This window comes from Bubalus bubalis, chromosome 14 (assembly GCF_019923935.1).
Source record: "Bubalus bubalis isolate 160015118507 breed Murrah chromosome 14, NDDB_SH_1, whole genome shotgun sequence".
NCBI lineage: Eukaryota > Metazoa > Chordata > Mammalia > Artiodactyla > Bovidae > Bubalus > Bubalus bubalis.
Window position 1 is genome coordinate 8,262,067 of NC_059170.1, and position 15,238 is coordinate 8,277,304.

Genomic DNA, 15,238 nt, shown 5'->3' on the forward strand with positions numbered 1-15,238 from the left:
CTGACCAGGAAATTCTGGAGCAAGACTACTGACTATAGACTGTGGCTCTAGCTATTACTAGCTAAGCGGCTGGGTTGAGGGACTTAAGTCTCTGGATCAATTTTCTGAACTGAAGAATGGAAATAACAGCATTGTTGGGAGAAGCAATTCTGTGGGCATGAATAGAAGCTACTTAGGAGTACGCCTCATCCTTAGCAAGTGCTCAATAAATGCTAACTGTTCTTATAAGCACTCTCTTTTAAGAGGAGGAAACTGAGACAGAGGTGAGGTCACTTGCCCAAGGTCACACAGCTGGTTGGGTGTGGGTGGGGGTGGGGGGTAGTGGCAGCGGGACAGAGCTGTGATTCAAAACCAGGTCCATGTTGGAATAAGGACAGGAAGGGAGCTGAGAGAGGGTCCAGAGCCACTGATAGTCAGAAAGAGTCATAGCAGAGGTCCAGTGGTCTCCTGTGGGTTTCTACCCGCTAAGAGTTAGGGACCAGGCTCCTCTGGGGGCACATAACTGTTCAGTGGGAGGGAAAGGAGAAGCTGAGCTGAGGTCTATCCCCAACACCACCACCAATGAGCTGCATGGCTTCCCTGAGCTTCAGTTTCCTCTTCTGTGAAATGGGACTAATTCTACCTTCCTGATATCAGGGTTAGTAGTGTTGCTTGTAAAAGATCATTTCTCTCCTCCCACACCTTCCACCAGCTCCTGCCGGCCAGAAGAGGATGAGGCAGCTTGCCCAACCCCCTGGGAGGTGGACCCAAGCAGGGCGGGACAAGGCTCTCAGGAGCACTTGATTAAGGGCAGAAAAGCAGAAGTGACAGGGTTTCCCAAGTCCTGGAGGACGCAATTCCCCCCACTTCCCCTCCACCTGCCATCGCTGCCTGAGTCCGCCTGCCCACATCTGCTGCTGTTCAGGAAGCATGAGGCCCCCCGGGGGAACACTTGAACACCTCGTCAGGACCGGGTAGGTCTGGGGACTTTGGACACTGGGGACCACAGCCAAGAAAACAGTCAACGAGCCTGATGGGTATGAGCCTAGGTCTCAAGGTCTGCCGTTCCCCGGCAGTGTGACCCTGGGAAATCTTCACCTCTGTAAGCCTCACTTTTCTAAGCTGTGAAATGGGAGTAATAATAATATCTGTGAGACTGTCCTGAGAACTGAATGAGAAAATGCAAGCTTACTGCTTGCCATCGTGCTTGGCTCAGAGTAAACACCCAGTGAATGGCAGCTGATTCCTTATCCTTTACAACAGTCAATGCACACCATGGTACACAATATGACTTAGAACCGGTTTTCCATTCCAATATCATTTAAATTATTAGCTATCATTTTAACAGCTATCATGTTCTGAATATGAATTATACAATAGAAAGCTTAGTTCCAAATTAAAATGCCATCAGGGGCTGGGAAGACCATAATTCATCATCTGTAATCTCAAGTGGGTCCTCAACCCTGCCCAGCATGTATATAACTTCTCTAGTTCATTTACTCGCTGACTCTCCTGGATAAATACTTTACACCTTCTTGTCCATCTTCAAACTTCCATCAACTCTTCCAGCATTCTCACCATCAATGCTGATCTGGCTTCCTGCTACCCTGAACAAACAGAAACAAACATGTAACAGTCTACAAATATTTACAGAGCACCCACTATACATCAGACAGTATTCTAGGTACTTGGTGTATATCAGTGATCAAAAGAGACCAAGTCCCTATACTGGTGAAATTGATGCTCTCATGATAGATCATGGCTGACATGGTACTTGCTATGTGCCAGACACAAAACGACCCTGTGAGGTACCACTTAGGTTGTACCATTTTACAGATGAGTAAACTAAGGCATGTAGAAGTTAAGAAACTTATCCAAGGTCACACAGATAGTGAGTGGTGAAGTGGGGATTTGAACCCAAGCAGCCTGGAGGTCACTTCTGCTTTTCTGCCCTTAATCAAGTGCTCTTGAGAGCCTTGTCCCGCCCTGCTTGGGTCCACCTCCCAGGGGGTTGGGCAAGCTGCTCTGTTCTGTGTGGATCGGATGATGCTGATACATATGCACCTACACTTTGCCTGTCCATTCATCATCACCTGTACCCATTTTCTCTGCCGTCCTACCTACTACTGAGGATGAAAGGCCCCTGCTCCTTTCTAAGACCAGCCCTAGCTTCCACGCCCTGCCACCCACTGAAGGATATTACTCCAGGGATCCTCCCCTTCATCACTGTCTCCGCTCTTGATTGGATCCTCCATCTGCCAACATGCTAGACTTTGTCTAACTTAAATGAACTTGGTCCCATTTCCCACATCAGCTACTATACCATTTCTCAGCACCTTTACTGCACAAATGACCTAAACTGCTGTCTGCACTTATGTCTCATGTTCTTCTCGGTCCAGTCTTCCATGGGTCCACTCTAGCTAGGTTTTGGCCCAACATGCCTCCAAGCTGCCCTTGTCCTCATCACCAGTGACCTCCAGGTGGCTAAATCCAATGGTCATTGCTCAGCCCTCATCTTTCTTGACCCACCAGCAGCACTTGGCACATTGGATCACCCCCTTCTTCTTGAAACACTTCACTGACTTGGCTTCCCAAGCCCCATTTGGCCTGGTCTCCTCTCAATCTCCTCCTCACCTCCCAGCCCATGAACTCTGGAGTGCCACGAGGGTCCGTCCTCAGCTCTCTCCTTCCTGGCTACATGCAGTCTTAAAGAATTTCATCTTCCCCATCTTTAAAGACCATCTATCAGTCCATGACTCCCAGCTTTCTATCTCCCGCCTGGTCTCTCCTCTGAATCCCAGACTGTGTTTTCAATCACACACGGCAGTTCCGCCAAATGGCTGAATCGGTGTCTCAGTTTCCCCTCTGCCCCCTCCACTCAAGCCTGTTTCAACCACAGGTTTCCCGTCTCAGGAAACATCACCTCAGGGCTTTCAGCTGATCAGGCACAGACCTCCCTGCCGTGCTGACTCCCCCGTTCTTTCTCTCCCACCCACAGCCAATCAGTCTGCCAGTCCTGTTGGTTCTTCCAACAAAACGTATCCAGAACCCGGCTCTCCTTACTATTCCTCTGCTGTCACGCTTCAAAGGAAGCTCTATGAGGTCAGAAATTCTCTTCTGTTTTATTCATTCCTGTTTCTCCAATGACTAGCACATAGTAACTGCTTAACAAATGTTTGTCAAATGAATAAATAAGAGTATAATAGAGGGGAAATTTTCCTCAGATCAGCTGGTCCACTCTCCCCATCCTCTAAATTATAGAGGAGACACTGAGGTCTATAAAGAAGGAATGTCCAGGGTCACACAGTGAGCTGACCAAAACTATGAAGTCAAGTGAAATAGCACCTCTCCCTGGGACTCCCTTGATGGCTCAGATGGTAAAGAATCTGCCTGCAATGTGGGAGACCTGGATTCGATCCCTGAGTCAGGAAGATCCCCTGGAGAAGGGAATGGCTACCCACTTCAGTATTCTCGCCTGGAGAATTCCATAGACAGAGGAGCCTGGTGGGGCTATATACTCCATAGGGTTGCAAAGAACTGGACACGACTGAGTGACTAACACACCCAGCACCTCTCCCTATTTCTCTCTTGTGCATTTTCTCTTTAATCTGTGCTTCTCTCCCCATGACTCTTTCATTCCCCTGCACCAGTTGCCCTCACAGGACATAAACAGCCCAGATACATATCCTCAGTAATCTGGATTCTTTTCCTGATAACTCAGTGAGAATAGTCCTGGGGAAGGCTCTGATTGGCTCAGCTTGGGTCATGTGGGTTTGGGATGGGTTACTCTGATTGGCCCACCTCTGTAGCTAAAGGGGTGGAGCCTGTTAACAGTTGAAGAGTTTTTAAGACAGGACCCCTAGGGAAACAGGCAACCCTCCAACCCTCCTGATAGAGGTTCCCCCGACTTACCTTTATGCAGGTGGAGATACTGGTACCTGGGGCTCCGCAAGGCCGTTGCCCTGCTGCAGGCCACCTGGATTACCTACTCCCAGCCTGTCCCAGCCAGCTGTGGCCAGCTGCTGACCCAGGTCCTCCTGTGTGGTTCCCTGGCCCTTGCTGCCACGAGTCTGACCTACTGCTGGCTGGCGTCCTCGCTGCTTTATCCTCTCGGGCCCTCGGCCGTGGTGGCCACTGTCTGTGGCCTCCTGGCCTTCCTGGGGCTGGTCCTGGTGCCCCCCGCCCGCTGCCTGTTTGCGCTCAGTGTGCCCACGCTGGGCACAGAGCAGGGCCGCCGGCTTCTCCTGTCCTGGAGCACCGCCACCCTGACCGTTGCTGTGGTGCCCAACATCCTGGCCAACCTGCGTGCCACTGGGCAGGTGCTGAGGTGCGTCACGGAGGGCTCCTTGGAGAGTCTGCTCAACACCACCCACTGGCTGCAGACAGCATCCCAGGCCCTGAGCCCTGACGGCCAGGTGGGCAGCCAAGGCCTGACGCTCCAGGCCCAGGGCGACAGCGCTGCCGCCTTCCGGCTCCACATGCTCAGGGTCACCCAGCAGGTCCTGGAGGACTTCTCCGGCCTGGAGTCCTCGGCCCGGATGGTAGCACTGGGGACCCAGAGGGTGGTCACTGGGCTCTTTATGCTGGGCCTCCTGCTGGACTCGGCCTGGTACCTCCACCGCTACCTGACCGACCTGCGGTTTGATAACATCTATGCTACCCGGCAGCTGACTCAGCGGCTGGCAGAGGTCGGAGCCACCCACCTGACGGCCTCCCCTCCAGCCTGGCTGCTCTGGGCAGCCCGGCCGAGGCTGTCCCAGGCGGAACTGCTGAGTTGTCTGGTGAGGCTAGGGCTGTTCACCCTGCTCCTGATGGCCATGGCGGTGACGGTGGCCATGGACTACGTGGCCTTCCTCCTGGCGCAGGCAGCTGTGGACTGGGCTCGGGAGCTGCCTGCTGTGCCCGTCACGCTAACCATCAAGTACAATGTAAGTGCTGTGACCGGAAGGTTTGACCAGAGTCATTTCCTTGAGGGAAACGATTGCTGTTGTTGTTTAGTCGTTCAGTCGTGTTGGACTATTTGCGACCCTGTGGATTGTAGCCCCCCCAGGCTCCTCTGTCTATGGGATTCTCCAGGCAAGAGTACTGGAGTGGGTTGCCATTTCCTTCTCCAGGGGATCTTCCTGACCCAGGGATCGAACCTGCATCTCCTGCATTGCAGACAGACTCTTTACCGTCTGAGCCATCAGGGAAGCCTAAGGGAAAGGATAGGGTTTGTTAAACCCTTGACTCATATGGAATTTTACTTGCCTGCAGGTCTTTGTCCTTGGATAAGCATGAGATCCAGAGGCTTTGGCAGATGAATGCATTTAATTTTCAGGACAGACTAAAGCAGTGGGTTCTGTTTTCACCCCTATCACTCTGGATACTGATACCCAGAGACATTCACAATAACTTGCCCCCCAGAGTCACTCCTCACATGTGACAGCATGTCCCAGCCTCATTTTTCTCATGTGTACAAACTGGATCAGTCCGCCTTACCCTACAATATTACCATGAGCCTTAAAAAGTGGTGGTCTCTGGAAGTATCTAGTAGGCTCCATGCCACATAGGAGATGTTTAATAAATAGTGGCTATTATTAATATCTCACATCTATAGATAATAGACTAGAGGTGACCTTACCAATGGTCAAGATCAGGAGTCCACCAACAATAGCCACAGGCCAATTCTGCCAGCTTGCTGTGTTTGTAAATTGAGTTTTATTGGACTCAAATTAGCCATGTACATATATTGTCTATGCCTGCTCTACGAAGTTGAGTATTTGCAAGAGGGATTGTATGACCTGCCAAGCCTGAAATATTTACTATTTTAATAGTGGTATATAAAATACCATCTATTTACTATTGGAAAAATTTACTATCTCATCTACTTTTGTGATTTTTAATCTTTGGCCACAAATCCTTTTCTTTTTAATGGTGAGATCTCACACAGAAGTCCATTGTGTAAAACATGCCAAAATATCAGACTCTGAGCTAATAATATTCGTAGTTAATATTTATTGAGTACTTATTCTGTATGGGTTTCCCAGGTGGCACTAGTAGTAAAGAACCCACTTGCCAATGCAGGAAACATAAGAGATGTGAGTTTGATCCCTGGGTCGGGAAGATCCCCTGGAGGAGGGCACAGCAACCCACTCCAGTATTCTTGCCTGGAAAATTCCATGGACAGAGGACTCTGGTGGTCTACAGTCCACAGAGTCGCAAAAAAATCAGACATGACTGAGCATGCACATACATATTAATAGAAGCAGGACATTGGGACCCACCCTAGCTGGGACCGATCCCTCGATGGGCTGCATGTAACTCTCAATGTGACCTTAGGTTCCCATCTTTTAAATGAGGCTCTTGATAGAATCAACCTCATACAACTGTTTATTTGATGAATTAGAATGTCTGAAGTATTCACTAAAGGCTCAGAGGAGAGAAAAATGCCTGTAGGCATGAATTGGCTTTCTCTAAAGCATTCTCTGCAAAGAGAGTAATAATAATAAAAAATAGCATTTGTCCAGTGCTTTTCATTCAGCAAAAAGCCTGTTTCTGATTCCTGATCTCATTCAGCCCTCCTCAAGCTCAGGAAGTAGGGGTTACTTCTGCGCCCACTTTGCAGACATGCGGGCAGGGAAAGTTGGACCCGTCCAGCCCAGAAGCATCTGTTTGTGGGGGAGGGAATGGCTGGGGTGTCTGCTGACTTGACCTTTCCCTCCTTTCTGAAGGCTGCGTACACCATCCTGGGCTTCCTTCCCTTCCTCTTCAACCGGCCACCTCTGGAGAACCCCTACCTCTCTGCCCACAACTCCTTCCAGTGGGAGCTGCGCTTCACTGCCCCAGGCTGCCCGCTGCTGCCCGCCCGGCACCCGCACACGGCCGCGCCCCTGGCTGCAGGCGCCCTGCAGCTCGCGGCTTGCTCCACGGTCCTCCTGGAGACCTACGCCCGCCGCTTGCGGCACAGCATCGCTGCCTCCTTCTTCAGGACCCAGGAGGCCAAGAGGGTCCGCCACCTTCATGCCCGCCTCCAGCGAAGATATGACAGGCACCGAGGCCAGCCGGAGCAGCCGCAAGACGCTTCCTCCTGCTCCTGACCCCCAGGCCGGGCAGCAAGCGCCCAGCACAGGTAGACAGACCTGCTGGACACCTGGAAGGACATGGAGCAGTGAGACTGAGGGGAAGGAGCTTTGGCATCACCCAGACCTGAGTTGTAACCTTGGTCCCTCTGCTGCCTCCCTGCGTAGCCTTGGGTAGATTGCTCCCCTCGCTGAGCCTTGGTTTCTGTAACTGAATAAGGACTGCATAGCAACAATTAATGTGACCTGCTTTGCACATGGAAACGTAGCAAGGATGGAATGAGACGGTGGGCAGCAAAGGCCTGGATAAACAGAAAAGGATAATGCACAGTGCAGACAAGCTTCCTCTGGGCAAGTCAGGGGGCATCTGTCCAGGTTGCCTGCTGCATCGGCTGCTGTCCCCTGTAGTTGGAGACTTTGCACCCTGATTATGTCTGAAATGCCCCTGGAACTTATCTGTATGTTCCTGAATCCTCTGGGCTTATTTATAGTCATTAAAATTTTCTCAGTTTTATAAATATATTGTATTTATTAAACTCTAAATTAGATTGTTATTCCTTTCCTTCCAGTTCCTTCAGGGGTTTCCAACCTAGGGTTGCCAAGTTTTGCAAATAAATGTACAGGATACCTGGTTCAACTTGAATTTTGGATAAACACCAAAATAGGTTTTGTATAAGTACATCCTGAAGATACTTACATAAGACCCATATTTGTTGTTTATCTGAAATTCAAATTGATAGGTAATTGTAGTTTATGGCCACTACATCCCTATCGAAATTATAATACCGTCGCAACTCCTTACCCTGTGGGCTTGGTACTCCCTGTCTTTCCCTCTAGGTCATTTTCTGCCCTTCTCTCACCTGCTCCCTTTCCCAGGCATCTGACCTTTAGTGATTCTGTCATTCCCTTGACCTCTGACCTCTGGTTGGGCTCAGCCAACAGCATGTGCTGGCAGGAGGTCTAACGTGGGAGCGGGGAGAGAGGTCAGGATGTTAGTCCGGGAGACCTCCTGGCAGAGGCCCATGTTCCCGCTCTGGGTGATCCCTGTCCCGTGGCTGCAGTTCCTATGGTGTTCCCAGAGGTGCCAGTCTACCAGGTACAGGTCTGTGGGGGCGTCCCCATCCTTCCCTTCACCAAGTCCCCGCCTCTCTGTGTCTTCATTAAACTCTCCTAAGTTATCCCTTTGAGATCTCTTTCCTGCCTGGGTTACAAATTCTTGACCGAGTCAGGCTCTCCCTCGCTTGCATGGGCTTAAGCTCCCCAGAGGCTGGCTTGCACCTCAGGGTGATGCTTTTGCTATTCCCACATCCTGGAACACTCTTCCTTCAAGCACGGCCGGCTTCTTTGCATCACTGGGACATTAGCTCAAATATCACCTCCTCAGAGAAGCCTTCCCTGACTATTCTACCTAAAACTGTGCCATCCCACCTATCACAGGAGTTCTCCTCTATCACAGGAGTCAGCAAGCTCCGATCTGTGGGCCAGATCAGGCTTGTTTCCATGAATAGGTTTTATTGGACTTTTGATACACTTATTTAAGTAGTCTCTGACTTCCTTTGCTATGATGGGACATATGAGTAGTTCAGACATGGTGTAGGAAATCTGAAATATTTATCATCTGGCTCTTTAAATAAAATGGTTGCTGACCCCTGATCTTTCATGTCAAATTGGTCCATCATCTTTATACATAACTCTACCAATATCCTTTATTGTCTTACATATGCATTTGTATATTTAGCTCTCTCCTTTTGTTTGTTTGTTTACTTTGTGTTTCATGACATGCCCACAAGCATGCAAACTCCATGCTATCTGTCTGGTCTTCCACAGTTTTCCTAGCATCTCAAGCAGAAGCTGAGCAAGGGCTCAGTAATGATTACCTAAACAGCCAGATACCTGGCGGTAGAATGTTTTAAAATACTTGCTTATTCACTTATTTGGCTGCACTGGGTCTTAGGTGCATGCGGGATCTTTAGTTGAGGTATGTGGGAGCTAGTTCCCTGCAGCAATCGAAGCCGGGCCACCCGCCTTGGGAGGTCGGAGTCTTAGCCACTGGACCACCAGGGAAATCCCAGGAGGTAGAATTGCATTCTCTCTGGTCTTAGCTCCTTCCTGAAGATCTGGGGCTTGCAGGAGGTGATGGTCAGGCCCTGGAAGCAGGCTGAGTTTGTGGCCAAAGGGGAAGATGCTAAGCAGTAAAAGCACATCCCAAGTCAAGTGTTTCCACTTAAACAGCCAGTATGTATGGGAGAATCGCATCAGACTCCAGCCATCAGCTTTGCGTGCCAAGGCCAGCTCCCTCAGGACCAAGCATGTGGTAGAATAATGCCCCCCAAAGCGGTCCACGCCCTAATCCTCAAAACTTGTGAGTATGTTACCTGACATGGCCAAAGGGGTTTTGCAGATGTGACTGTCAAGGGTCTTGAAATGGGGAGATATCCTGAAATATTGTGTGCGGGGGAGGGCAATGTCATCACAATGTCCTTATAAGCGGGAGAAGGAAGGAGAGAGTTGGAAAGAGGGGACATGATGACCAGAGCAGAGGTTTGGGTGATTTTGTTGTGAGGAAGGAGCCGTGAACCAAGGAGTGTGGGCAGCCTCTCGTCCCAAGCTGGCAGAGTAGGAGAAAGCGGGGCTGTGGGGTCCCCAGGGCCAAGCACTCCTCTCTCCCCTGATGCCCTCTGCTCCCCTCCAAATTCTGGCCAGAGTGGATCTGGGGGGCACATAAATCCTGATTAAGTATCATAAAGCCATGAGTTGTCTTTTGTTGTTGTTTATAACAATAGCAATTTAAAAAACAAAACAGGAGTTTGCAATCTTTTCATCATCATTCCTAAACATCTAAAAAAAGTTTTCTTGCTTCTGAGTCAGTTTCTAGGTCTTCCTTTGTGTGCAATCTGAGTAATGGGTAGATAAGGTCACGTACACACTCCTGTATTCAAAGCGGATAACCAACCAGAACCTATTGTATAGCACGTGGAACTCTATTCAATGTTATGTGCCAACCTGGATGGGAGTGGAGTGTGGTTACATGTATATGCCTGACTTCAAAGATGGCTTAAAATTCAACATTCAAAAAACTAAGATCATGGCATCCCCTCATAGCAAATAGATGGAAAAACAACGGAAACAGTGAGAGACTTTATTTTCTTGGGCTCCAAAATCACTGCAGATGATGACTGCAGCCATGAAATTAAAAGATGCTTGCTCCTTCGAAGAAAAACTATGACCAACCTAGACAGCATATTAAAAAGCAGAGACATTACTTTGAGAACAAAGGTCTGTCTCATCAAAGCTATGGTTTTTCTAGTAGTCATGTATGGATGTGAAAGTTGGACCATAAACAAAGCTGAGCACTGAAGAATTGATGTTTTTGAACTGTGGTGTTGGAGAAGACTCTTGAGTGTTTCTTGGACTGCAAGGAGATCAAACCAGTCAATCGTAAAGGAAATCAGTCCTGAATATTCATTGGAAGGACTGATGCTGAGGCTGAAACTCCAATATTTTGGCCACCTGATGTGAAGAACTGACTCATTGGAAAAGACACTGATGCTAGGAAAGAGTGAAGGCAGGAGGAGAAGGGGATGACAGAGGATGAGATGGTTGGATGGCATTACCAACTGGATGGACATGAGTTTGAGTGTACTCTGGGAGTTGGTGATGGACAGGGAGGCCTGGCATGCTTCAGTCCATGGGGTTGCAAAGAGTCAGACATGACTGAGTGACTGAATTGAACTGATACCCTAATACAAAATAAAAAGTTTGAAGTTTGAAAAAAAAGAAGAAATATGAAACTAATTTGATCTAATTTGAAAAGAACTAATGTGACCTGAACTGGGTGCCCTCTCAGTTAGGGTTTGATTACAGATTAAAGAAAATTCCTTAGATATTTTAAGCCAGGAGATATTTAACACAGGGAATGAGTCCTTATGAAAGGTTGGAAGTACTAGAGGAAAGGACTTCCAGGAATGAGGGTCCAGGGCTGCCTTAACCAGGGAACTAGGCTCTGGGATAATCAGGAAGGTAAGAAATCAGGAAGCACAGTTCAAACTGCTGGCTCTCAGGATGCACTATCTTAGCTGTGTCCACGGATGAGAAAGATGCCTCTGTAACCAGAGCCAGGCTGCATGTGGGAGACTTGCCCCTCAAAAACATGGATGCCTAGGCTTGGCCTTTCAACTCCCAAAATACTAGTCCCCTAATACTGAGATCCCTGCACCTCCAGCAGGGCTACCACAGGCGCACCTCTAGGGGAAGTGGTCCAGTGGTCCATAGCACGGGCCACATGAATAATGCATCCCCAGGTGAAGGGCTGAGCATCCCTACCTTGCATGGCTGTACACAGTGATCGGGCTTTCTGGACACTGCTTACCAACAGAAATAGAAGCAATGAAACTGCAACTCTACTTTTACTTCACAAATTGCACGTGTATTCTATATAGCCTGAGCAGTGTCTGATTCTGTGCAACCCCATGGACTCTGACCCAGCAGGCTCCTCTGTCCATGGGATTCTCCAGGCAAGAATACTGGAGTGGGTTGCCATGCCCTCCTCCAGAGGATCTTCCTGACTCAAGGATCAAACCCATGTCTCTTACATCTCCTGCATTGGCAGGTGGGTTTTTTTACCGCTAGCGAGAGAACCCCAATCACACTTGAATCAAATCTGTAAGGGAGGCTGAGAAACAGATTTCAGTTTTCCAAAGACTGAAAAACTATACTCCGAGAAGACATGCCAAAATAATGACTTTGAAACTTCTTTGACCTCAGTCCACACAGGAAATACCTGTTTCTTTGCAACTACACACACACACGGGCTTCCCCAGTGGCTCAGTGGTAAAGAAACCACCTGCAATGCAGGAGACCCGGGTTTGATTCCTGGATGGGTAAGATCCCCTGGAGAAGGGAATGGCAACCCACTCCAGTACTCTTGCCTGCAGAATCCCATGCAGAGGAGCGTGGCGGGCTATAGTCCATGGGGTCACAAAGGGTTGAACATGACTGAAGCAACTGAGCATGCACGTGTGCACACGTGCGCACACACACACACACAAACTGAAATAAAAGTTTAATGAAAAGCAGTTTTTAAAAATTATTTATTCATTTGTTTGTCTGTGTTGGGCCTGAGTTGTGGCGTGTGGGATCTTCCTTGTGTCATTCGGGGTCTTTTGTTGTGGCTTGTGGACTCATTCTTCTCATGCAGGCTCCAGAGCATGCAGCCGCAGTACTTGCCCCATGTAGGCATGGTGGCTCCCCAGCACGTGGGATCTTAGTTTCCTGACCAGGGATCAAACCTGGACCCCCAGGGAAGACCCCACGTTTCGTCTTAATTTGTGCAACGCACTTTGATATTCTCTATCCTGTCCTATTCTGTCCCCAGTCCATGTAATCATATCTGATTCTGTTCTATTCTAGCGCAGTCTATTTATTCCATTCTGGTCTCCTCTACTCCACTGAATGCTACAGGTTAATGTTTTACCCAATTGAAAACCCCATTGACAAGGAGGGTTGATTGGATATTAGGAAGAAGAGTGGATTGGGTATCATATTTGCCCTAGAGATGGATACTTTTGAGATGGGAGGCAGGCAGGTTAGAAATAAGAGGGAAAGAGAAAATATTCATAACGTTGCTGCCTGGAGGATGAAATACTGAGACACAGAGATGAGAAAAGGGGGTTTTGTGGTGCATTACCCCCCTTGGGGTAATTCTCCAGAAACGCCACTAAAAATAAAATTACTTTCCCTTTCACTCTACATTGCTACCAAAGTGTTTATCTGAATGCCAGGACTCAAGGCGAGCTCAGTGAGCTGGGTTCCCTGCAGTCACATGTCATTACAGGAGGAGGACACATGGGTGGAGCTTCAAGCCAGCACCTCTGATCGGTCCTTTAATGGAACTGACATCCAAAGGCACATCCCAGTGGTTGGGTTTTCACAAGGATGGAGAACAGAAATCCTGCCATCCACCCCTTCCACCCCCACGCCCTCAGCTCTGGCGTATTTTTCGGCTGTGAGTCAGCAATTGCACTGAGCTGGCCACGCTCCAGCCACTCTTCCACCCACTCCCCAAAGGTGTTTGTCCTCATCCCCGAGGAGCACGCTGGTCTCCCACGACACCCAGCCCCCATCACATCCATTCCCACAAAGCTGCCTTGTCATTTGCGTGGGCAGTGACTCACCCACACACTTTTTAAAAATTTCCCAAGTGTTACATGAACTTTTGCCCCTATAAAAATGAGAGCATTACAGATAATAATAGCTAGCATTTGCTGGGTGCTTGCAATGTGTGGGGAGTTTGCTAGTAAATGCTTAACAACTGGTTCTTTAAGAAAAAAAAAAAAGCCCTCATATACAGTGTTTGCTGATTTCCATGGTGTAAATACTCCTACCATGTGATTTCAAGCAACCCACATGTTGTCACTCGAAGAGGACTTAAGAAGAGATGACTGCAACTAGCTCTCATGAGCTGGCTCCAGCACGCCATCAGATGTGCCCCAAACTCTATAAAAACCCCCATGTACATCATCTGGATTAAACCTCACAGAAGTGTATGAGATCAATGGTATTGTTATCTTTTTTTAGAGGCAAAGAAATTGAGATTCAGAGAGGTTAACTGTTTTCCCCAAAGTCACACATCTAACAAACAGCAGAGTCCGGATTCAACCACTTGGTTAGTAGCTGCGTGACACTGAACAGATCACTGTCTCTCTGTACGTCGTTTTCCGTCTCTTTCAGTGGGGCTAACAGAACTTTCCTCCTATCCATGTGAGACACACATGGAAAGAAGCATCTGGCCCAGTTGAATAGACGGAATTCACCAACATTTCATGTGCTGTGTGCTGTACTGCGATAAGTTGCTTCTGTCCTGTCTGACTCTTTGTGACCCTATGGACTGTAGCCCACCAGGCTCCTCTGTTCATGGGATCCTCCAGGCAAGAATACTGGAGAGGGTTGCCCTGCCCTCCTCCAGGGGATCTGCCCAACTCAGGGATCAAATCACAATCACGTCACTTACATCCCCTGCACTGGCAGGCAAGTGCTTTACCACTAGCACCACCTGAGATGTCCAACATTTCTTACATTTACTCAACAAATATTTATTGGACAACTCTGTATATTAAGCCCTGTGCTGAGGTCAGTGGTAAAAGGGACACACGAAGCTCCTTATGGAACTTTACATCCTAGATGAGAGACTGGCAACAAACAAGGAAATAAATTAGCAAGATAATTTCACCTGGAGACTCGTGTCACAAAGAGGGTGGTGAGCAATCTTAGATGGGGTGGCCAGGGAGAGCCTCTCTAAGGAGATAGCTTTTGATTTGAGGCCTGAAGGATAAGCAGGAGCCAGACCTGCAAAGAGAAAGGGAAAGGACATTCCAGACAGGAAAAGCTGCAAGTGCAAAGGCCCTTAAGTGGTGACAAGTTTGATGTTTCTGAAGGACAGAAATGATGAGGAGGAGGTCATCAGATCACTTGTCTGAGGCTCAGCTCCTTTCAGGACACCCACCGGGCTCCCTGCTGGGTGCCCAGCCCAAAAGCACGGAGCAGAGTGAAGGCCAGTTCCAGCCCTCCTGACAGTCCCACACTTTACCTCGGGAGCCCCTTCCTCTTTGGCCTAGAGACTGGGAAACACAGGGCTGGAACCTCCTTCTGTCTTCTATCCCAAGAGCCCTGTGACATGAGCAAAGGGACCATTGTCATCCTCAGTCTACAGATGAGAAGCCTGAGGTTCAGAGAGGATTATGTGATTTTTCCCAGAGTCACAAATGTGAAAGTTGACCTTTCTCCTACCCTGACTTCAAAGCAAGTCAGATGGGGGAGGCAGTGCTAATTTCCCTTGACTGAGGTGGTGGAGAGAGCCCTGGGGTCTCCAGCCGGAGACGGTGAATGGTCCAGGGACTTGGAAAGCTGGCAGCAGCCGACGCCCTCTGCTGGCTGCCACAGGACTATCCTCGGGATTAGCGCCAGGAGGAAAAGGTACCAGGTAAGGCCAACGACTCTGCTGCCCTACCTCACTACTGCTGCTGCTGCTGCTAAATCGCTTCAGTCATGTCCAACTCTGTGCGACCCCATAGACGGCAGCCCACCAGGCTCCCCCGTCCCTAGGATTCTCCAGGCAAGAATACTGGAGTGGGTTGCCATTTCCTTCTCCAATGCATGAAAGTGAAAAGTGAAAGTGAAGTCACTCAGTCGTGTCCGACTCT

At 48.9% G+C, this 15,238-nt stretch overlaps 1 protein-coding gene across 1 annotated transcript; it reads left to right on the forward strand.

Annotated features, from left to right (window-relative positions):
- The first annotated feature begins 315 nt into the window (after nucleotides 1-315).
- Nucleotides 316-7,544, forward strand: LOC102391284 (osteoclast stimulatory transmembrane protein). Its single transcript, XM_006051385.4, has 3 exons — nucleotides 316-953; nucleotides 3,902-4,907; nucleotides 6,693-7,544. The coding sequence occupies exons 1-3, from the start codon at nucleotides 910-912 to the stop codon at nucleotides 7,056-7,058; spliced, it is 1,416 nt and encodes a 471-aa protein (XP_006051447.3). The 5' UTR covers nucleotides 316-909; the 3' UTR covers nucleotides 7,059-7,544.
- The last annotated feature ends 7,694 nt before the right edge of the window (nucleotides 7,545-15,238 follow it).